We start from the raw sequence: 25,449 nt of genomic DNA, 5'->3' as shown, positions 1-25,449 counted from the left end.
GTCCGCTTGTGGTGGTTGCAGGATCACGATGGAGACGGCGGGGCTGCCGCTGCCGGGCTACCACTACATCGCGCCGAACCACATCGTGAAGGCGCCGATCCATTGAATGGGGCTGCGCGGCCAGAATCCCGGCGCCGCGTACAAGCTGTACCCCGCCGACCGCAACATTCTGACGCAGCCGCAATACGGAACTCTGGCTCCGGTATATTTCTTCAAGTAAACGTGACCAAAACAATCTCTCTAAATCGAGGTGAAGCTATTGGCAACACATCATACCCACGCTGAATGTATGTTTACATTTGTTACGAGTTTATAAGTATTTTAGATATTCTTATATTTATTCTCCACTGTAATTGATTGATTGGAGCAGAACATGTCAGTGATTTATATATCAGTAAGACCAGGGGAAGGGGGTTTGAAAAATAATTATATTAAAAGAAACATATTGACTGACATTTTAAAATTTGTACTAACCCGTGAGCAGTGAACGTGTAATGTCTTCACAAAACACTTATTTTAAATAGTTGAATATTTATATTATTTTCCGGTTCATTGCTCACGGCTTATGAATTTATAACAAAGTATGCAACAGGAGTTAGCTAAGCTGATCGAATTTACTATGGATTTAAGCGGTTGAGTATATCAATTGTCTATTGGATTTATTTTCCATTATGATCAGTACCGACCACAAGTAATAATGTTCAAAGTAAGTTTAATCGAGTGTCGGCGTACATTAGGTAGACGTAGATGCGTTACTATCGACCTCGGACCCGCTGGCGTAGCGTAGAGTTAGATTAGCGAACAGAGTGAGAGGGTTTAAAGACAATATTTGTAAATAAAATAATCGTAATTACCTGGGGAATTAGGTATTACAGTAATAGTTGCGGAGCAGGACGCGACGCGGCGATACGAAACCGATGGGATCAAATCCTTTAAGAAACTTACTTTAAAACGAAGACAGAGGAGAAGTGAACATTTCAGTATATCATTTTGAATCGTCTATGATCACAAAAAAAGACGTTAGGTATAAAAAATAGTGTTGCTAAATGTGATAGTCTTCTAATTTATTTATCATTTGAACTTATAAGATCTCTATCGTATACACAATGTGTAGGATACATCGGCTGCTCGAAATTTAAAGTCGAATAATTAATATTGGTCTAGGGATCAAAGCCAAAGATTGTTAAAGTTTGTTTAACATTAATAATGTTGTGGATTTATGCTAAATTATTCTGAGAGTAGTTAATGTTTAGTAATGTAATGTAGAACGGTTGATTTGAATTATTTTATCACCCTCTCCAGACTGCTCATCGTATTTAGTCTTAGATGAAATATAGTCTTGTGGTAATCGAAATATTTCCAAAAAAGTAAAAAAAAATACACCTAGGTTAATTTAGAGTAAGATAACTATAGGACCACTGTATTGAAAGCTTTCCAGTGAAACGACATTCTTCATGTTAAAATTCGAACAGTGCCAAGTCACGACAAAATCTAGTGCCAAACTATGTGAATATCATCCTCGCTAATAAGGCGGACGTGTTTACTGAGTGTTGTATTGAAACACGTACGAGTAAATAACAATACAAGGATCATGTTTATAGAAAATGTAAGTGATTACTGTATTATCCACTTCTTATTAATTTTGCACCCTAGTTGTAAGAGTAAGCGATTAGACTTAATATTCTCGAAACATATCCCGAATACATATTTCCCAAGTCTTCCCCCGCAGTATTTCACTAATGAATGATTGTGCCAAAGTTGTGTCGAAATTTTATTTATATTTATGTGTTAATGTGACGTCGTTATAGTACTATTGGAAGTTTGTTGTTGTTTCGTTCAAATCGTCGGTCGGATATACTAGTCAAATTGTTCTGAAAGTAGAAAATGAAAGAAATTCTTTAATGCTAGTCAAAATTTATTTTATTATTGGTGTATTTTCGTTAGGTGAAAATTATTCAAAGTTTATTTATTTTTGTTTGCACCTTTTAAATTTTTAACTATTTTTGTGTGCTTAAAGTAAAATAACGTAGCAATAAAATTTTGATAAAATCAATTATTTATAGTCTATTAAATTGCAATTAAGACAATGTATAGAGCTTTGTAAAGTAAGTACCACATAGGTATAATAGAATTATTATATAGATATAAATTTGTGAAAAGATGATTTTGAAAAAAAAATAGTAATTTACTAATGAGGAGAGATTTCATAGCTGTGATTAACGTGGACGCACTTTTGTGCAAATAGCTACGTCAGGAAGTCGTTATCGCGCTATGGGAGTATTGATGCAGGTAGTAGTACTTAGTGCACGCTTATAGTTGAGACGGGAGTAACAGCGGGGCAGGAGCGCCACTCGACAATCAATTGACAAAGGCAATTGTAATGCAAATATTCTTTCAGATAAAAGTAATTATTCATCGGTGTTGTCAATGATAATAATAAAACTTAGGACAATGCAATTTTTTAAAATTATTAGCAAATAATAGATAGAATTAATTTTTTTCATTACTTATATCCTTGTATTACGTTCAGTTGTAATTAATAGTAATCAATTGATATAATCTTTATTATACTCATTATATAATTATAGTAAATATTGATTCGTATTGTTATTGTTATTTTGATTTGCTCAATTTTGTCAATGTTAATGTAAGCTAGGCTGCGAAAAGATGTTTCGTTTGTTTTCTGTTGTTCACTAAGCAATATTATTTAGTACGTACTATGTGTAAGTACGACTTAGATATACATTATACATGTTTAATGCATATTATAAAGCAAAATTATTACTTAATTTTAGTCGCACCTAATATGCTATAGTCGAGATACGTATTTATCACTCATGTTATAGATAATTATTTACTACTTATTTACTCTTTTATTAATTATCTTTGAGCTTACTATGTTACTCTGTCTGTTATGTATCGTGCACTATAGCATATTTCGAAGTCATTCTAAAATACAGTTACTTTATAATATCGATGATTTTATTAGAATTGGGGTTTTTGAATACAGGAATGTTTATTTAGGTAAAGTTGAGAATAGTATTACTGTGCCATCAGAAGTATAAAAGATTTTAAAGTGTAAGCTTGTCAGGGCTAGCGAATTTTTGAGAGACAAACATGGTTGATACAAAGACATTGCTCGTACTAACGGAACTTGGGTGGTCCATTATTCTGTATGCTCTATGAGATTATTTTATTACATAATAATTATTTACTGTGAATTCAGATATGAGTTTTACTCTCGTTGTTTGTATGTTTCAAATGTTCGTAATATATTTAGGACACTAAACTAAAAGTTAGTGCCTTTTGTTCTTAGATTTTCTTCAAATTATGTTAAAGTGTAAGTTGTACGAGTACGTACGTGTTTTGTATCGTGTTATGAATTATATTAGCCTTTATTGACAGGGTCAGACTGCGCTGTATAATAGTGTAATTACATTCAATCTTAGCAAATATTTATAAATGTAATAGTGAATTTCTTTACAATTTTCGTGTTAGCACATGTATTTGAAATTCTTATTGCACTGTTTTCGAGGATCCCTTAAATTTTACGGTTTATGATATTAAAATTTGACATTACTACATTCTATATTTAAATATTTTGGATAAATATGCTTACGACGCATAACACTTCGTTCGCAATTTATTGATGAGAGTTGATTGCGACAAACATTACTATACATACACATAATATTTTGCTAAGTCTTAAAAATATATATCCACATACAGGTTCGTTACATTTGGGTAAAAAGGGTTGTGTAATTTATTATGCATATACAATATCCAATTATATAGCTTCGATCCCTTTTAAGTACACTACGATAAAAGTATACCTACAATAAATTATCATCATCGTAATACTGGCACTACACACCTGTAGTGAGCAGGGTAATACATGAGAGGGCTCCACATATGTTTACTTACACCGTTGTACGCTCGAACAGTATTTATCGAGATTATTCAAATAACATAATTATATTTTAAACATTTGCTTCAGGATTCACCTTGTAGGAATAAAATACCGTATTGTGACTATTTTGAGCTATGAGTGACGGGATGTCGCCCTATAAACAGCACATCTCTTAAGATATGTCACGATTACTTGTATTATTATTATATTAAAATGTATTCGTGGGATTTAAAACATGTGCACTGTAAATTAAACTATGTGTTATATTGTATTGCATTCGTAAAAACGTATTTAAGTACGTACGTAGATAATCGTATGTTCCAAAATGATATTAGATCTGAAAAGTAAATTTCTGTTATAATATTGTGTATGTGTGTAGAATATTAATTTGACAGTTTCGACAAGTGTTTAGTATTAAAGTTAATAGTAATTATTGACTGAGTATAGTTAAGAATTGTAATATCAAAAAAACAACAAAAATATCTGATGTTTTTGTTTCACTGCTGTTTTTTCAATAAGCATTTAATTTTTGTATTCACTTTGATTAGTAAACATAGGAGTCTAATGTTATACAAATGTTGTTTGATATTAACATACGACTTTATTCGTGGAAATCAATGTCATAAATATACTGACATTTGAGACTTTGAAAGTATTGTCTTGTAATTATGTGTGATTGAGATCTCTGATGGCTAATATCTAGTCAATGTAATGTTATGGATGCCGCGTCCGCGGTAATCCTTTAATGTTGATATATTTATGGCGCTGAATACAGCAAAAATCATTACACGCCATGCAATAAAACCCAGTACCTAATTAAAAGTTAGATGTATCTAGAAACGATTGATTCACGTGCGTCGGGCAACGCGGCACTATTAGACGAGTGCGGTTGTAGAGTACCTACCTGTTAAAATCAATTTATTGATTGGGTTTAACAGGCGATGAATAGTTGTGCAGCTGCCCGCTGACAAACGTATAGGACCTAGCCGAGTAGCCGCGGAGATGTTAACGTGTTGTTGAGTGAGAGCTTATCATAGTAATAAATTGGTTGTGCGGTTAAATTCACTTAGCGTTCGTTTGCCCAGATGTCGCCGCGAATAGATAGGGACTGTGCATAGTGAAATAAGAAAGACAGGCACATATTTTTATCACTTAATAATGATACATGGTTTATCGTTAACCGCTTCTAATGTATTGCAGATGCAACATGTCTTATAATCTAATATTACGTTCTCACACTCTAGATGTTCACATGTCATATCTTTCGAATATCACTGTAATTATCTACATATCTAATCGTTTTGTGTATTGAATTGATTAAATGTTATATGAATATAAATGTTGTACTCACAGTTACAGTATACTGTCATGAGGTTCATTTCAATATGATATTAATGTTTGTTTTTCATTATGTTAATTCAATAAAGTGTGTAAATAAATACTTGTCTTTTATTGAAATAGAATCAATAACTTTGCGTTATTTGATGGTAAAACGTGAGGGCATTGGGCATGCCCATTTTATTTATAAGTCTCTCATTGACAACCGACTCTTATTAGAAACATTTCCTATTATAATCGATGCCTATCTATGTTTGATCGGTATTCGTTGAAGGTTAGTTAGACTAGGTTCTATAGCAAGGAATAAGTAACTTAAAAGGAAAATAAAGTTTATTTTTTCACAAAGAAATAAAAGTAAAAACCCGCATGAATGTTGATCTATACCTACAATCAAGCGTGATACCTAAGCACTAATTCCCAGAGTTCCGGTCGATATTGATACATTTTTCATCGATGCCTTTGCCACTAATGGTTATATCACCACATGCTGCTCCCAGGCCATTCATTGACCTCACCCTCTACTATGAGATATCTAGTAAGGAATCTTGCTGTCGTTTATGATAGAGACGTCCTTCAAGAGCGCATGGTACAGGCACAGAAACAAAAGATTTACCAATATTTTTTCCATCAAGCTATCAAGTATCTAGGTTCTTTTTTTAGGAGAATATAATACTTATGGTACATAGGAGCTAACCTAAGGGTAGTGTAATAGTTAATCTTCTTATATTAGCTTTTCTGATTAGGCAGGTTACGAAGTTCCTTAATGACCTGACGACGTTTCTCTATTTGACCTATTTCTTGGCCGTCTTTCATTCTTTAAGAAAATGCAAGCAGTCATAATTTTCACTCCCTGACGGAATAGGTCTATGACATTAACAATTCTAAGATATCAATAATTACAAGGCAGTCTAGACAAGCAATCCGTTGGTGAACAAGACCACCTAGCATATAGATCTCAAAAATGGTAATCGGATATCTATTATTCTATAAGTAGATTACCGTTCTTTTTCACTTACCTCCTCGGTGGAGGAGGGAGGTGATAGGGTGCAGCTTCAGACTCTCACTAACTAAACAAGGAATATCGTGCAACTTCTGCGTTTAGGCCGGTGCTGGGCAATGCGATGCAATTCCACCACAACCATTAGGTTTTTACCAACCAGTTAAATTAAACTCTTGAAACAATTTCTGAATATTGGTACCTACTATCCCTGATGCCATCCCTATCCCTAGGTGCATTGTGAGAGTGTGTAAAGGCAAGCTTTTAAGACATACAATAAGAGATAACAGACAAAATTATTACCTACCCAAGTATTATGCAGCTAGTTAAGTACCTACACTCTACATACCTAATGCAAATTAGATTTTCATTCTCAATGCAAAGCTAAGCTTACAATTAGGTCACGGGCGTCCCTCAAGCCTCATTAACCACAGTTTATTCTTACCTACTCATATTTAATGTTTTTCATAGTTACTTGTAGGTAAGTGAAAATTATGTTGCTTAGTACGTGATTAGCTGACTGGGGATCAGTAAAAAATAACTGTCAAGAATAAGACACGCTTCTTACGATATTTTGATTGGTGCCTAGATACTTGTAAACAAGATTAAGATATAGAGAGCCTTCTCGACCTGAGATCTCCAGATTCTTGTCAAAAACGACGAAGTGACAACCATCTGGTAGATCTTCCACAATAGAGTAGAGGTAGTGGCCCTCCCGTAACCTTATAGAGTGAGTCGTCGAGGAAGCCCACTTACCGATCAGAATGAAAAGATAGCCCAGGACGTATGGACAGACAGCTGTTCATACGACTTTCTTTTTAATTCAATGAAAAATTCTTGTTAACGGCTAGATAAATGTACTAATATTTTGGTTTTGGAAGCCTTTTTAGTTTTTAGACAGTTAATAGTTAAGTGTAATGGTTAAATAGGTAAGTGAAATATTTTTTCTGCTGTATTCGTCTATTCGGTATCCTCCGGAAGCCGATCCAACGCAGTTTCGGGAAAAATCGGTAAGAAAAGATACTTCAATCAAAATGAGATCTATTATTGATCTATTATTCATTTTAATTTATGTAGAAATCGCCTGACTCTATAACTCATACTTACTAAGTTAGTAGTCTTACTAATGACAACGTATTCTAGTAATTAGCTGTTTCCATTATTATACCTAAAACATGTGAGTTAAAAAAGTAAATACATATCTACTCTAATACAAACCTTTTCAATTTTACCTTTGCATCTAGCTAGATCACGTCAAGATTTTCAGGAACTAGTACCAAGTAGGTATTTACGTCTACATGCTTAGGTACCCAACTAAGTGCATTATGTTTCCTCCAATTAGCGTTGATTGACGACATTCTCTCAACTCAGTATTTCCTGTATGACAGGAACACGGAGTTAACACCAAGTTAACTAAAACCTCCTTGTTTCAGCACATTAGCTTTGATTAGATGACGCAGTTGGTATCTATAGTTAGGTGGCGAGGACCGCCTAATTGTGTTCCAGTGCGGAGCCACAGGTGTGCATACTCAGTGCAGATTGGTCGTAATCACAGCTCGCGATAATATTGTATGCACTACATCACTCCTGCGAGGTAATTAACGTCAGTGTGGGACGCCCGCCTGCTGAGAACGCAATTTTCAGGATCGTTGTGATAAACAAACTAAGTCTGTTTATCTTGGGTTTGCCAGTATGTTGCAACGGTCAGCAATTTTGTGAATTTATTTTACATTGTAAATGCTGATGAAAGTTTTTACTTATGCTTGTCTGAAATCTCCAACTCCTGAACTGTCACCTCACACTTAATGTGGCATTACTCTAATAAACTATACTAAAACTAAACCTTATGTGATAGGTCCTATTCCCTTTGTTAATTGATATAGTATACTTATCTCGGAGTACTTTAATATCCCCTACTACCATACTTACCAAGATATAATTTTTTGTCTTTAAAGTCTAAAGTTTAGTCCTTGGTTCAGAAGTTTTTAAAAAACAAGCTTACTGATGGTTGCTTTATTCACGTGGTTTAAAGCAAATGACTTTATCCATTTCCTTTGAAACATTGACGAATGCTTTCTTTTTTTCTAGCAAGGCTTGGCCTCTACTACTTAATTATGTAAATCAATAGCTTTTATGCAAGACGACACGCTCATTATTCAATTGATTTAATGATTGTATTTGCAAGGGGTAGGCTAACTCTTGCCTTTTTAACTTATAGGGATAATGAATAAAGCTAAGTTAAAAGATATTTTGACGACCTCGGTGGTCGAGTGGCGTATGCACCGGTTTCAAGGTGTCGCTAGCTCTGAGGTCCCGGGTTCGATCCCCGGTCGGGTCAATGTAAAAATTCACATTTCTACATTGTCTCGGGTCTGGGTGTTTGTGGTACCTTCGTTGTATCTGAATTCCATAACACAAGTGCTTTAGCAACTTACTTTGGGTTCAGAACAATGTATGTGATGTTGTCCGCATTTATTTATTATTATTTATTTATTTATTTTCATCTCAGATTAAGAGGGAGTGGACATCTTTAGCCTATTTCTGTGAAGCAGTGATGCTTACAAGTAAAACGCGAATTCCCTTGTCTTGTACCACTTACTTGAACTCGCATCCTAGCTACCACGGGTGAGACGCCCCGGACACCTGGAGCCATGTGATAACTCCTTGTGCGCCCTCTGGACGTTGTGTGTCGTGTAGCTCACTGCTTGTCCGGGACCAGAGCCAGACAACGTGTTCGTGTTCCACGCGATTCACAAAGGGCAAAGTAAGAACATGGAGGGGTTTTAGTCAGTTAACTCTGTCACAGTGCAAAGCGAGAGGAGTTATTTAAGAATTTTCCACCCGAAAAGAAGTCGTTTTGTAATACTTATCTGCTGTAGGTACAGTAAGGTTCCCAGCATATTCATAGGAGCAAGCCTGATTTTGTTTCTTCTTAAATTAATAATCCATAAAGGAGAGAGATAGAAATAAAACCATGAGTTTGAGCTTGATTCGAAGAAGTAACTTTGTTTTCCTAGTCTTGTCTAGAAGACTAGATACTGTTTAGGAGACTGACTCAGCATTTTCCGAGACCGGTTTAAGTTAATTAAGTTAGCGGCGAGCGTCTGGAATCTTTAGTAGTCGGGCCGCCTATTTCCTAACGAAGGTTTAGCTATATTTAGCAAAAATATTTAACTTCACGCTTGGCTAAAAGAAGAAATTCTCGAAGAAATTGAAATGCACGAGGAACTTTGTCTTCCTACTGCGGCATGATTACATTCGAATCCTCGGTTCCAATACGCACTTAGAGGTCCCAATTAATACGGTTAGAAATAGGTATTTTGTGAGTTTGTGGAGATCTTTGATTTGTCTGTTCTTCTCCCTAGGAAAGACATTAATTTCATAACTGCTGTAACCGCCGGAAGCGCCGGAAAAATGCTAAACTATTCAAAATTATTATTATTGTTATTTTAATCTTAAAACATACAAATCGGTTTATGGTTTCTTTAGATAAACAATTGTAGACCATCTACAGTATCTAGGAGAAATTGGTTTTATTGTGTAGGTACTTAAGTACTATGTTATCATAAAATGGGAAAGGTCTATTCCGTAAGAAAAATGTGAGTACTCGCAGTATAGAGGTTCACGTTCCCATTACCATAATAATACACAATTTATTTCTTCGAACTCCGGACGTATGTTTAATGCACCATCTGTGCAATGTAACAAAGAACATTTTCCAAGATAGCACTAGTCTATGTCGAAAAATATCAAGGTTCTCCCATACATATTTTGTTCAGTCGATGACAATTGTTTAGGGTAAAACCGTTGATTTTCGTTTCGATTTGATATCCATACATAAAACCAATATTACAAATACTTATTGGCTTGTTATGATAGAATATCTAACTTAAATCTTGTTTAAAGATAATGATATTATTTAAGATACAGAATGAGAGTAAGATCTTCCCTACCTTAAGCGCCTCTGCCGGGACTGTACGGTAAAAGATCCATACCGTTTTCCCCAAAGTATTCAAAGTTTATGCCTACTTAATTAAAACTTTTCTATTTTTACCAAATGATTCCTAATGGGACTGTTCTAACCGATGGGTTTATTTCTCCTTTGCTGACTGTTCAATTACTGCTCGAGTGTTCAATTATTCTCGGTTCGGTAATAGCTTACTCGGAACTTTAACATTTCCTTTTATACTCACGTCTATTCGTACTTTAAATATTCAATGAGACCTCCGAAATAACTGACATCAGCGTGTTGCGTAACTGTCGGATTAAATCTGCTGTATTTAAGTATCGAACAAAACTATGAACGTAAATATATATTTATTTGCTCACGGCACTTAAGCGTTATTTCAAATATTTGGTTGGCTACGTTACCTGTTTCACACAAGATTGGAGATAGCGCTCGCCTGCCGGTCTGCCATTATCGCGGTTTCACGCGAACTCTTGGCGCCATGACCTCTGCTTTGTTATTGACTTTCCTCTGATACTTAGTCACTAAAGTGGGTCAGGATAATGTTTGCAGAAGGTTGATGAAAACTGTCTGATTACACAACGATATGTCAGCATAATTTTTGACTTAAGTTGGGGAACGACGAGGGCATGCAGAGTCTGGTATGGAACTGTCTGTATACTTACTAATGAGTCTGGTCCGAGGTATCAGGTCTGTAAAGCAGCGAGTGTGAGTGCGAGTGGTGAGAATGAGAAAAGATTTATGGCGGCTACGTAGCTGGAGCGTGGACGCGCACTGCGCATGCGTGTCACTGCGCCACTGAGCGCGCGCTCCCCCTGGCGGCGCGGCGCCGCAGTGAGTTGCGTAACAAAAGCACACTCGCCTCCGAACGCTACGCTGAAAACTTTCGGCCGCTCGGCCCGCGCCTACGACATGGAGAAGCGTAAAATCATATAAAACTTTTCCGCGGTGCGCGCCGTTTGACACGCTCAAATTCTTTCTTACTATTCGGATTGTCTTAAGCACTTGGAGCGCCGCTTCTGCTTATTTTTAAGTTTTAGAAGTTTTCTCTCTGAAGTTGACTGTGGCGAAAAGTGAACTGTTGCGGGTTTCGCCGGCCGCTTTATATTAGTGTGGACGTTTTGAGTGTTGTGTTCATTTGCTTTGTTTTTATTTGCTCGTCGGCGAGTGGTGGCCGGTGACTTCGCTGGTGGTGGGAATCGATACTGCGGTGGGAGCGGCAGAGGTATTTTATTTTTTATCACCTACCCTTTTGTATAAAATTAAAGTTTTGACGTTAAATGTAGCCGTTACATTGCTTTACCACTGACACTTTAAATCTGCGCGTATTCATAAAATTTAACTTTAAGTTAGTTTAACTACAAGAAAAGTGTTTTAAAAGTTATTCCTTAGTTTGTTTAGTACATGTTAAGGATTCTTAATTTACTCCAAGTAGTTAATTTGGTTTAAAGTAGTAAAATTATCATTTTTTTGTGTTAAGTCCTAATAACTTATTTACCTACTCTAATTTATCCGTAAAACTCTTTGGAAGAATGTTAAAAACACCGTAAAATAGTTCCGCCATTATTACCACGATAAGAAAAACATACAAATATAGTTACATAAAACCTTTTCACTTCGACCTAATGTGCTAGGCACGGCACTGCCGGCCCCCCGACAGTCTGTCGGCGGCGTCGTAAAGAAATCGCTTACACTTTCTACGCCGAAATTTTATTCCCAAATTTGGGATATAGCCAAACGAATGACGTAGATCTTCAGGAAACTAGGTCAGACAAATGGGTCTGGAACTATGGAGCTAGCCTTTACCGCATGGGTAAAAGTTACTTTGTACGAATACAAGAGGTTACGAGCTATCAATGACTCGATTACAATATTTATTTATCTATTTATAATGGCATGTCAAATTGTTGGCGCGAGCGACTTCCTTTGTCGTTTTGTTCATTGCTGTTCGAACGACATTACTCACTTTAAATTACAACATAGTGAGCTAATACAATGCCAGCTTGATATTACAAAATATCCCCTTCCTACCTCGATGACGTAATATATAAAATACCGATCCTTTGTTCTAACTTAATTTTCTTTTGTTGTACGAAAAGCTTAACGTGTAAAATTTCACCCAAAAAATCCCATTACATGACCGGGTTTAACGGTTAAATATGAATAAATCAAATTGCAATCGTAAGTGACGTGTGTTCAGAATTTAATACGTGGTTTCAGGGCAAAGGAAAACGTTTTAATTTGTTGGATTTACATAAATACGTAAATTATGTAATTAATGTTGGCTGTGCGCGCTAATGTTAATAACTTCAGAAGGCTATGTAGACGGCTAAATTTATGTTTCAAAACTATATGAAGTAAGTACCCTTTTGTGTCCGTGGGGTGTAGAGTAGGTACAGTCAGAAAAAGAAAATTATGGGAGTCATAACTAATGCTAGCAAAGTTCCGTGCCTGATGGTACTACGCTAGGAATAGTTTTAAATGAAATGCTAATCAAAGTTAACTAACTTTTAATCTTATTTAATTTAAATACTTTTTTCAACGAAAACATATAAAGAAACGAAAGGTGTATCGCCTTTTAAAACATCTAGAGCATAAGAAGATTTCCACCGGGGGGCGATAAGGGGGTCGTACAAAAACTTTAGTATATTTTAAAGGTCTTGTTAATTGTTGGTGCATAATACAGAGTAAACTAATAAAAGGAAGCCGCTGAAGCACGGACTCTCGTGTTTGCCTTTTAATTAATGTCGATGTGGGTCAATTATACGAATGCCTTAAGACACGCTGATTCGTTAGTTTTGCTGTTGAACATAGCATTGAGAATCATATGCTCTGCTACGTAATAATTGCTTAGAAAGACTAAAATAATACATTACAACTAAGGTTTTCATTACAAAGACAGTAAAATCTTATGCTTTTTTATTTGTTGAATGAGCCGGTAATTGATTTTTACTGTCAGTTTGGATATACAGCTCGTTTTCCATTTTGTATCTACATCCATTCATCAATAGGCGAACTCTTCAAAAGACTTGTCGTTTTGTTTTTGTATAGGCAGAAGTATAATACCAACCTGTAACAGTGCCACTGCTGGGTAAGGTTCCCACAATGAGTATGATTTAGGAATGAATAATTAAGGCTTTAAAGCTATATTGATAAAAACTCATACAAATCTGTGAATAGTTTTTATGGACAGCCTTAGAAGTTAGATACCGTCTATTCAAATGAATAAATAAATAAGCAATTATGTAATGATGTATGTATGCTTTTCATCAAATCTTTTAGCCTTGCTTTAAAATTTTCCGTATGTTTCATCAATTATTTTACCATTGCTTCGAAATCATCGACAAAATACATTTGTATACCACCTTAAAAATTATCTTACTTTAAAGTTGTCGTTTTCCACAAACCTGTTAGTTTGCGAGTCCTTAATTAATATTTTTATATCAAACACCTAACCTGGCGCCATTCCCCCAATCAGTTTGATGAACACGCTCGTAAAACTGTTAATGGACTATTGAACCACGGTGTGACACTCATCGAGATTACAACTAGCCACCATACACTATTTTATGCTGATTAAATCACCGACATAACTCCTACTTGAAAATCTCTGGAAGACAGAAACTTAGCTCCAAAATTATGAAATCGATAGAAAAGAGTTCTTATTTCATGAACTTCTTTTTCCTATCTCAAATCTTAAAAGAGGTATGCTCGTAGTAGATGTGTAAGGCCCAGAATGGGTGATGGTTGCGCAATCTGGGGGAGACCTATCCAGCAATGAACCGGAATATTCTGAATTGATAAATGAATTGCCTCATAGCATCCTTAATGGGTACTAGATGCAGAAGCTCCAATAATTGTTGTATTAAGTGATTTAATTTCAGACCTCAAGAAGTCCTCCACCCCAATATTTCGACTTCAACTCGACTCGACGTCAACACTTTTTAACTGTGTAATCGAAAGCTATTCCTTAGCAGTGACAATCCAAAAATATATTATCAAGGATATTTTTCATGACTATTTGTGTAATGTTTAAAACTAGATAAATTCAAACCCTTTAAACCCACTTTTGCATAAGTAGTTTTGTTAAATTTAGCATAGAATAGGTTATAAATGAGTGGAAAGGTCAACTAACTGCAACACAGTACGCTTTGTAAGACTAGGAATTTATCTTCCTAGTTTGTAGATAATATCACGAACAATAAGTCTATCCTAACCTGAATACAATGAGCTCTTTGTCCTCGCTAAATACTAATTAATATCTTCAACAAATTAATAGATATCTTTTGTGTCCTATATTCCGCTTCCCGATACTATTTATACCAATATTGGTATTTTCGAAAACAGTTTATTTCCTTTAATCCTTCTTATTCAGAGCAACGTATTTCCAATATGTGCTAATATCCTCAGGCTCCGTAAAACGTCTAACAACCTTTTTCTCTAATAAAGAATAAAAGAAAACCTTTCTTCCAATTCGTCTGCGGAATCGATGGCTCACGATCACGTTTTAAAATCGCCGGAGCTCCGGCACGTAGCCGACACTTTATTGGATAAGGACCCTGGTAGGGCTCTCGTGAGGAAGGGGAAATTATCCTACAAACAGCCAATTTGCTTCGTACATTATCACAATTTGAATCGGAATTTACGTTTCTGTTTATTTAGTACCAAATCCCTTTTGTAATATTTTTGTACAATCTCACGTTGCTTTTTTCACCTCACAAACGTAATACGCGAGGATGAAGTATATTCCCAATCTTTTCCGTCCCTCTTTTTACATTTTGCTGTTGGAAACGGGATAATATTAACTTGAGAGTGGATTATTTGATTTGTTTTTACTTTCAAAAACCGAAAATCTTTGAGGAAGTGTTAACATATGCGTAGAAAGAAATAAAACATTCAGTTACGACACTTCCCTAAGTAACCTCAGCTGATTTTTAGCCCAATGACTTATTAATTTAAAATCAGAATGGAAGTAACCCACTACCAAGAAAAGTGAAACAAAAGCTGGAATAATAGATAAGTTCCAAGTAAAATAAATCTGTATGTAGGCCATGTATGAAATATCATTAACAAGATAAAGTATTTGGGCCCGAGCCAATATGCTGCCTTGAAAACCTCCTGACCTCCTATGTAGATCATAAAACGAAATCGAGTAATACTGGGACACTCAATGGATGATGAGGATTGACGATTCATTTAATTGGAATGAAAATTTTTAATGAATGTTACACAAATAGTTTATTAGATGGAGAGCAGAACGTGCCTGAGACTGCAGACTCCGTCATTTACATGAATATTAGACGAAAGGTTAGAGACGCTGCATCTAGGGGTAATAAATTCAGAGAGGCATTTATTATTCGCTATGATGTAGTTGGGAACATTGTTGCCTCTGTGCGCGAGAATTTGTTCGGGGGAATATTTCTGCAAGGAATGCAGTTGTTGCTCTATGTCCTGCGGAAGGGTTAATACCGTTTTCATTACTAGATTTTTTTCTAATTTATTTATTGAATTTTTTTCATTAAGTGTTATGGTTAAAACGGTTGGCTGAATATCACAATTTATTTTGTTCCATGAAAACATCAGTGAGGAAGTGAACCAATAAAAAAACTAGTTTACTCCTTTTGAAAATTATAAATGCGCAAAATACTTCTGGTAATGGTAAAACACTTCTGTTTCGAGTACAAATGTTTCACCGCGTCTGTGTTTACTCCACAATGTTTAACAATTAGGTGTAAATAATTAACAAAACATGCCAAAACTGTTTCACTTTTCACTCTCGACACAGACTGTCCGTCAAACTATGTTATAATTAGATTCCGAAACGTGACATCGCGCACCTTGCTCTTGATAGCTATAAATAATGTCTTGCTAATCACTGGCCCAGCGTACTGACCTAACTAAACACTTTAATTACAAGACTTTTTGTAAATAGAGTGTCGTACGTACTTAAGATTTAAATTTACGTTGCTTATATTCTGTTTACAATACGCAGAAATTCTCAATTTCCTTTTTTGAAGTGGAAAGCTTCTTTTTCGTATCGCATAAATCAAAACCGTCATACAATTTGTACAAAGATCCAGATTGTATAATAAAATCAGCGTTTACATCCCTGTACGAGTCGTCGAGAGTGATAACATTGAGGAGATCGTAAACACCAAGTCTCCCAAATCCCAACGACTTTTAACAATTGTTCGTCGATGTCGGGATCCTGCGTCGAGGAAAATTGCGCAGCATAACATTAATGGGACAAGCCTTACTAATGTTTTCATAACAATTTTCCTGTAATGTAAAACCCCACAAATTATAAACTTCATTCATAGACGGGACAAATCTAAAATTGAATTGGAGCCACGGCGTCTCAAGCGGATTCTAGATTCCTCTATTATGACAAAAACATTCTGCTAATTTTAGGTGTGCAATAAAGTTGTACTAAAAACTTCAAACATCGGTCTCTTTGTATGATGAAATAGTAAAATTATGTATGAACAAAATAGATAGAGCAACGAACAAAACTAGTAAGTTACCTTATAAATATTTATGTGAATATTTCTCTTTCTAAATTATACGTTCGTATAAATCGCTCCCTTGTCTACGATAACCTACTTCGAGAATGATTGGACGGAACACTTGAAAGTCCGGCTTTCTTAGAACAGAACTTACTCGTTACGGATACTCATTCAAAAGAATTGATTTTAGACTTCAAGTACTGATTACTAGAGACTTCAAGCTGCAATTTATTCCATGAAAGTATTAGTAGCTACAGTTTTTACAAGGTTGCTTTGTTAAAGTATATGCTTCTAATTATTGGGCAGCTGTATGGTAGTTGGGACAATAAAACTTTTAGCCTTGAAAACAGTTAAATATCAAGCGGCTACTAAAATATTAAAGCAAAATTGTACCGTGTATTTCTACAAGTTTTTTAGTATTTCTTTGTTGCCGTAACGTAGTACATAAAATCTAGAACATCCTACTTTTATCTATGTTAGACGTCTGTTTTATGTAACTTATTACACAATGTAAGTAGTGGACAGAAATATAAATGCGTTGCCCTATTTCCAAATGTCATACAAGGCAAGTAAAGCACACACGAGGAGGTCAGTAACATCGTTTGGTGAAACGTCAAGCTTGGCAGCGCGTGTTGATTACACCAGTATTCCCTCTTTCAGCCTTTGAGCCCTTGTTCTGTGCTGGACGTTTACGAGCTCCGGCGTTTCATTCGGGGCATGTCGAAAAAGGAAAAATCTATACCCATTGAAACGCACGAGGCGTCCACGTCACGCCACTAAAACTGCTTCAGTGTACACAATAACAGTCCAGTGACCTTGCGTGTGACATATTCTATTCCCCATAGTACGTGCGCTATTGTATGTATTTTATTTAGCTACCTATGTTTAAAAATAAGTTTTGCCGCACTTCGCTGTGGGCGCGCGGGCTCGGCGGGACGAGCGGAACTAGATCATACTAGTATTCTCATTAACGTTCATATTACACTCAATTGAAATCTTTTGCGCAGATTTAGCTTGTTCAGAAGATTAACAGTATAACGATTGTTACAAAGCTTATGAAAGAATATATTATATTTTTACTATATTACGGTCACGGTCTACCTATACAGAAGAATTGAAAATATTTAAGATTTTTAAAATCGGATAAATAGTTTGAGAGAGCATGCATTTTCTTCCCTTTTTGTGACATAATGCATAAGTGCTATGGTCCTAATATTAAACCTTTCTCAATGAATCTCTATCTAGCACTGAAATATTATTTTACAAAAATATATTAGTACAGATGTGAAAGGGTGAAATATCGGCTGCAAAGCATATGTATCTGCATTGTCTAATCCAGAATAAAAAACATGCTCAAATAACTTAAAAAATAAAAATAAATCCTCAACCGCAATGATAAAGATATATTCCAAAGTTCGATCTCATTACGTGTGCTATCTATGAGAATTCCCCATGAATGACTCTACCACTTGTTTTCTAGTTAAATTATTGTTTTCATTCGATACCTTGCGTTGTGTAATGAAGTTATTCTACTATACTGGCTTCAGTAAGCCGGGCTGTTTGATAACTTGTGGGTTGTCACAGGATATTGTGTCTCCAGTAATTGGGTTGCAGGGGTCAGTTAGCACCCAGTGTAAAATACGAGATATCTCATAAGTTAAATAAAATTAATATTTACGGTACAGACAGTAAAATGATAATTGTTAACTTATAAATCACTGGCAGATTAGAAACAAAATAAAATCGTATTAAAACAAAAATTCGTTTCTTAAATGTCTGCTCAATTCAAAAAAATCCCCAGATTAATTTTTGTTGACATTTTATTATTTTGTTACATAACGGAACTCTTTTGTTTCCTTTCGAATGCAACAATAAACTGAAGTGTAGTTTATAATATTGTAGAGTTTATGCGGTTATTGATCAGCGTGCAACTGGCAACTATTAATAGCTTGTTCTGAGGTCGGTCACACTCACATGTCTAGTATCGGAAGGTTCGCTACCCAGGCTGGCTTTTAATAAAACATGCGACAAAGGCCTCACGTATCGATTGGATTTGAATATACTCGTCCCTGCGACTTGCTGTGAGGTTCTATTGTCATACTACCTGTGTGTCGATGCGGATATGAAGTGTTTAAACTGATGGATGTACTTGTTTTGCTTAGCTACTGATTTTGAGTCTAAATAACAACTTTGTTTTGAGAATACCAATCACTTATTAAAAATAATCGGAATAGTTATACAAATTTTTTATCAGCCGATGACTTTTTTCGAATAAAATGACTGCTGGGTATAAATTTAAAGTAAAGGTGTATTGAAAAACATCAGTTTCGCCGGACTTCAACAAGCCACTTTATAGTGATTTACCTAATTTAATGAATTAAATATGACATTGATTAATTTCTTCGGTAATATTAATAATACTCGTACCTACAATCTATAGACTTTCCATTAACAATTCAAACCTAATAGTACTCTCTCGTATATAAGCCTATTAAGAACTATTTAATCATTTATATTAATGCCACTGAATGTTCAAACGCTATTGGTTTACATCGCCGTATCTCTACGGAATATATGTAGATGCCGTAACTGTCTCAATGCAGCAAAGTCAGGACGAGCAAAATGTCTAAGCTGTGGACTAAGCAAATAGATTAGAATAGATTTCAGAATCAGCCTTTAGAAATCTTATTGATCGACCTTTCATCATTGTTAAAGTGGTCAAAAGTAACTCACTTAAGGCAGCATTTTTTAGTCATATATGAATAGGATATAGAAAGATATATAAAAGAATTAAAAAAGAATTGCGGACAACATCACATACATTGTTCTGAACCCAAAGTAAGTTGCTGAAGCACTTGTGTTATGGAATTCAGATACAACGAAGGTACCACAAACACCCAGACCCGAGACAATGTAGAAATATGTTTTTTTACATTGACCCGACCGGGGATCGAACCCGGGACCTCAGAGTTAGCGACACCTTGAAACCGGTGCGTACGCCACTCGACCACGGAGGTCGTCAAATATATAAACATTAAACATGTTTTATTAGCTTTAGTTTCGTTTGTAGTTTCAGCAAGAATTATTTAAAGAAAAGAAAATACGACCAGATTTCCCTTTTGTAAGATTTTCAGGCCGCGCAAGCTGGTTCCATGAGGCCCAGAATAGAGAGTCGTGGAAGGATTCGGAGGAGCCCTTTGCCCAGCAGTGGGACACAGTAGGCTAGAGAAAAATAAGAGTTTATTTTTTGTATAAATAAATGCCGTTATGCATGGGGTAGGTAATGGAAAAGCCATATATTTTTTCTCTAAAATAAATAATACTGCAATAGAAATATAAGAAACACAATTACGACGGTAAAAAAATATATTTTGCACACGTTATATCAAGGGCGGTGATTTGACAGAATGCGGCATTCGCCTAGGTGGGTATGTAGGTACTCCTATTCATTCTCAAAGCTATTAGTCATTCTACTCGCCTTAACAACTTAACTAGCATAGTTACTACTGCCACAGACTTTCAGTCTAGCGGGAAATGTTAAAGAATAGAACTAGTAATTAAGTTATTGTGGGAAACCTTCGATCCAAAAATAGGACTAGTTTTTATTTTGAGTTCGTATCAAAATACCAAATACCGGGACGTGGAAATAATAGTATAAATAACTAAATTTAATAATTCCTTATTTTCCTACATTTTCTTTTTAAGTTTGTAACCTAAGAACTTTCGTTTGAAAGGTAAAATAAATGCCATTTTTTGTTTAAAAAAAAACAGGTTTGTCTTAATAGTTTTATTTGTAGATAGTCGGTAGTACAATTTTGTTCTTAAAAAATTAATTATTATTATTTAGCGTGCTACACATGTAAATATAACATACAAAATATAGGAACGTCCTCGCAAACAATAAAACAATCTATTCTTACCTTGATAGAGCCGATTAATCAATAATGCGGGTTAACCTCCACGGCACCCATATCCTTACCCTAACACCTAAAAATATCCCGATTGTAACAGCAATAGGGTGTTACCGTACAAGTTCGTAACGGTATTACGGTGCAGGAGAAAATTAAGTGGATAAAGGATGGGCTTCCGTGGTCCTTTTACATGCCATCAACACATGAGTACTAGTTTGCTCCTTTGTAATGAATTTAACCTAAAAGGTAACCTGATATAATAAAACTGCCAACTGAAATAATGTTTGACGTCACAATATTTAGCTATATATTATGTTAAACTGTTACGTTTGCGTTACGTTACGTTACGTTATGTGATATTATTGATCTTGTTTTCACTTGTTATTGGCCTTAGAAGGATTAGAATAATAACAATTTTGAAAAGGCATTTCTTTTCCAAATTCGAAACCTCCCAAATTGCAATAACATCTCTTTACATCATGACTCATGAATCGCCAAAAATACCAGCAAAATTCAATTTCATCGTTTGATATGTTCAGTGTAAATAACCGAAAGTGGCAGGAAAATAAAAAAGACCTTAGTTTCAGGTGACGTGTCACACGGTGCCACAACGAAAGGGTATCGGATACAAATATCGATTCGGCGTTCCCAATTTGGCATTTTGTAGTTCGTTCTCTATTCCCAAATGCGATTTGACATTTACTTATTGTTAGACGTCCGTTGTCTGTGAATTTGAAACGAATTAAAACACTGCACCTCTATATGTTGAAACTCTTTTTTTTTATTGATGAAGTGACGGGAGAAGTTAGGCTATGTCCCTGCTGAATAAATTAGTCAACTACATCATTTTTGCTTTTTATCTTTGCAAACCTTAGTCTATCTTCAAAAACTTTGACATACACGTTGTTTCTAGTCAACTGAACTTTAGCCTAAATTAGAACGACCTTCTGAAAGGGGTATTTTATCATGCACGTGCCCAATCTTCCCTGTAAAATATGTGCTAAAGTTTGGACGTTGGATGTCAGTGGGCTGAACGGATTTGGAAGAGATATGTAGCTGGGGGTAACTCCAAAACTTGTTGGTTGATCAGCCTCATAATAAAACGAGTCTATACTTTTTTAGGATTTTTAAGAAATACTAATGGGAGCCGAAATATATAACAAAAATACTATCTCCAAGCAAACTACGATAGCTTCAAAGTCCAGAAGATGGATTACCAAAGGGTTCTGTCATTTCGACACTTAGTATACCTACTAACAAATTGACACCCAATATTAAATCTCTGGTTACAAGCAAACACCGTAAGTAACTGGATACATGATAGTCGGTGACTAATCGCCCATTCGGAACGGATAATTTGCTTTGGCCCGGATAATCTGGATTAAAGTTCACCATCGAACATTAACTACTTCCGCGGGGCTCATTCCGCTGTGGATACCACCGATTAGTTCCTTACCTCATTGTTTAGGATACCCTCTACTCTATCATATCTTTAACGGAGATCCCTGGACCTGTATCGTTCTAATATAATGGGAAACTATCCTGATATTTGATCTATCTGATTTGTTCTAAATATGGAGAATAATCATTTGAAGGGGCTTTCTTGATCATTTCATTTTTGAGGTTCCGTACCCAACGTTTAGAAATAAAACGTAGTGAAAAAGCCCTCGGTCCAGCTCCCCAAGTCCGACTTGCTTTTGACTGGCTTTTACAAAATTTCCAAATATTTGGTTTTCTTTCCGTAAATGGAAAGTAAATCAAATACTTGGTAATTCTGATTTCCATTATTATTATATTATTTTTGGTAGCCTTTTTTATAAAAACTTGTAAGATTTAAACGGCACGTCCTTAACTAGGTACAATCACACACTAATTCTAAAGATTAAAGACTGCAAATAGAGTGACGTCATCTTATCATTAAACCTAATTGATTCAGTTGTGAAATAGTAAACGTTAATTACAACTAACGCTTCCTAGCTGACACAACCCTAAATATTAATAAATAATTTGATCCAGACGTTGCTGCGGTTAGAATAATTAAGGGGATTGCTAAAACAAGTATCACACGTCATCTTAAGGCTGAACGATCTTTACAATTATAAACACGGTCGTTATGCTCAACTTTGTTACAAAAAAAAACTGTACTCACCAAAGATCACACAAATACCATATTTAGCAGGTAAGGAGATAATAAAACTTTCTTTATTCAAATTTAAAGCGTATTGTACCAGATGTTATATTGGGTGTATCTGCAATATTTTAAGCCTCAGCGCTTTCAAAACACTTGCGAAATTTCAGCTCTCACCATACAAAGACATTCGTTGAAAAAACCCTTTAAGATGGTTTGTAATCATGAGCAATAACATTTCCTTAAAGAAATTTAATAAGGAAACTCTACTTTGAAAATTGTAATTGTGCTCAGTATTTTCAAAATGACGCTCATTCCATAACAAAACATTAAGATTCCATGAACAGATACTCAGCTGACAATATCTATTCTCTTTCAAACAAACGTGTCTTTGTTTAAATATTCTGATTGATTCATACCTGGAAGAAACCCTTTCAGTTCATCGCAAAACCCTTTGAAATCAAAACGCATTTCCTGAATAAATCACGCACTTAATTTATTCTAATTTAAACTAAAGAATTCTTGGCAATCTACCATAAATTGTTCACTGCATATCTATATGATGAATGGAAGAGCACTTAGGGAAGGCGGTTGTCGCTAAATGTTGTAACAAAAGCTAATTTAATAAGGAAACATTCGCAGGGGCTTTGTGTCTCCCTAATGTCAACGTGGCGCGAACAAATAAATACAATTAGGGTTTCTTTCAGGCCGAAACGCGACACCATCACTGCAAATATTATTACAACAGTAATGAACCAATAAACAGATGTGACAGAGCATATCTGCATCGTACCAGCACTTATCGTTATAAAGTAACCCCTTGGCGTACAAAGGAATTCTATTTGTCGTCGACGAACTGACTGGAGCTTAGCTACTCTCTTTGATAGCTGCCTTGAAGAGCCTTGTACTGGTAAAGTTGACACAACTCGATAGATATCTTTTTTAAATTTCGTAGTTATCCATTTGCATAGTACTTTATTTTCTATTAGGATTAATAAATATTGATAATCCTTTCATGAGCAGTAAAGCCAATCATTGTAGGTACTTCGTGCAATAGGAACGAATCAAATCAAAAACTAATTAAATACTAGTGAAATTTATGTGTATCTCAGTGCAACCCACCGAACAGTCGGCATGCAAACAATTGATCCATTAATTGGACTGAAAACGAATAAATACGCGTTGTTTGTAACGCGCTCCAAAACACGTCCGAACAAAGATAACGCAAGCGGGCTTTTATTGTACGATATAAACGTTTGTACGAGCCCACTCATCCTTATAATAAATTCACAAGTGAGGGCAGACCGACATGTTACGGTAATCAAGTTTCAACAAATCCAACATAATAATATTATCATTGCACGGATTATCTTGGGAATGCGAGGAACGCGGCCGCTTCGCCCGCCCTTTCTCGAGGGTATAAGTATTTGTCATGGCGGCCAGTCCCTAATCTACTTTATTACTTCCTCCGCGCCTACTCTACATTCGTAATTCGCATTCTGCGGACTGTACCCAGTAGATAACGTGTAAGGTCCACCATCATCAATCAATCAAGATACAATAAATCTCGCGGAACACGGATTGTGAAACTTGGAGAGTAAAGTTTGAAATCGATTTATCCAATGGACTAGGCTCGACTTACAAGTTGCATCCGACTATAAATCCAGGTGTTTCCGATTGGCGGCGGCTTTCTCAGAGCGAATTATGTAAAGCAATATTCTCCACAACTTGTATTCTTTTAGACTTGAAGGCGAATTGAGATAAAAGCAATATGATCCAGTTGAATTATGTTATAATAACTTGGCTTTCAGAATGCCTTCAAAAAATTTAATTTTGAATCTAACAATAGGTCTAAAGGTAGCTATAAACGTAATTTACGTATGGATTTTTGATGGCTCATGCAATTTGCACTAAAGTTTTGTTTCTGAAAAGCAAGATTTGAATGTCTGCTTATTTATCGCAGAACTCTCCCCGCTCGAGGCGGTCTTTTATTAAAATATACATAAGGAGAGGCTTGAATAAGACATAACGAGTTGACTCGTGCTTGTAATGAAAGGACGCTGTGAGAACGACCTAATGAATAATAATTGTCGGTAGTAAGCAATGTCACCCGCGACAAACTGAGAAACAGAAAATGATGACATGTTTAAACCCATACGAGTTCTAAGAGTATGACTGAGAACCAGCTGAAGTAAGGCTGTTGAGGCCTCAGTTCCCATTTCATTTTTCAAAATATTAATGCCTTATACTTACTTATTACTCATAAAAAATCCCAAAAAACATTTTAGCTAATATTGCACAATTAATTGTGTCAAGAAAGAAAATACTTCAGTAAAACGCTCCAGTAAAAGCGTACAAAATCGATAGCCCATCCCTATTTTAGAAGCACCTACAAACGTAGTCGGTTCACAATTCCATCTCCGAATTTAGACTACCACTACTTTGTATTCCGAAGCGGTCGCAGACTGAAACATAGCATTTTTAGATGATATCGCAGATGTATAAAAGTACTTGTACCACTGTAATGTTTTCAACATTTGAGGATAGAACGAAAAGAACAGATTTATTAAACGATTTTATTAAGGGAAATGTTTCTCGTGGGAATTCTAAAGCCTTGCTGCTGCTTTTGTCAAAACTCTACTTAATTTCGGTTTGGATTTATGTAAGCTTTTCTTTTCTTTGTTTTTTAAAA

General features: G+C 35.5%; 2 protein-coding genes across 23 annotated transcripts in view; both read left to right on the top strand.

Moving 5' to 3' along the window:
- LOC113500475 (poly(rC)-binding protein 3) overlaps positions 1 to 5,349 on the top strand; it is a 172,659-nt gene extending 167,310 nt beyond the window's left edge. For all 3 annotated transcript variants that reach the window (XM_026881293.1, XM_026881295.1, XM_026881294.1), the window contains one exon: positions 22 to 5,349. In XM_026881293.1, the coding sequence (XP_026737094.1) occupies positions 22 to 106 (85 nt within the window). In that variant the 3' untranslated portion in view covers positions 107 to 5,349. The remainder of the gene's footprint in view (positions 1 to 21) is intronic.
- A 5,256-nt stretch (positions 5,350 to 10,605) lies between these two features.
- Positions 10,606 to 25,449, top strand: part of LOC113500914 (glutamate-gated chloride channel) — an 82,472-nt gene continuing 67,628 nt past the window's right edge. For 4 of the 20 annotated variants that reach the window (XM_026881861.1, XM_026881860.1, XM_026881854.1 and 1 more), the window contains exon 1: positions 10,744 to 11,437. The gene's annotated coding sequence lies outside the window, so the exon portion shown is untranslated. Of the gene's footprint in view, positions 11,438 to 25,449 lie in introns of all 20 variants that reach the window. The other 16 variants (XM_026881846.1, XM_026881845.1, XM_026881843.1 and 13 more) reach the window with 12 other exon arrangements.

This window comes from Trichoplusia ni, chromosome 14 (assembly GCF_003590095.1).
Source record: "Trichoplusia ni isolate ovarian cell line Hi5 chromosome 14, tn1, whole genome shotgun sequence".
In the NCBI taxonomy this organism is placed as follows: domain Eukaryota; kingdom Metazoa; phylum Arthropoda; class Insecta; order Lepidoptera; family Noctuidae; genus Trichoplusia; species Trichoplusia ni.
This window is presented reverse-complemented; position numbering and strand designations above follow the sequence as displayed.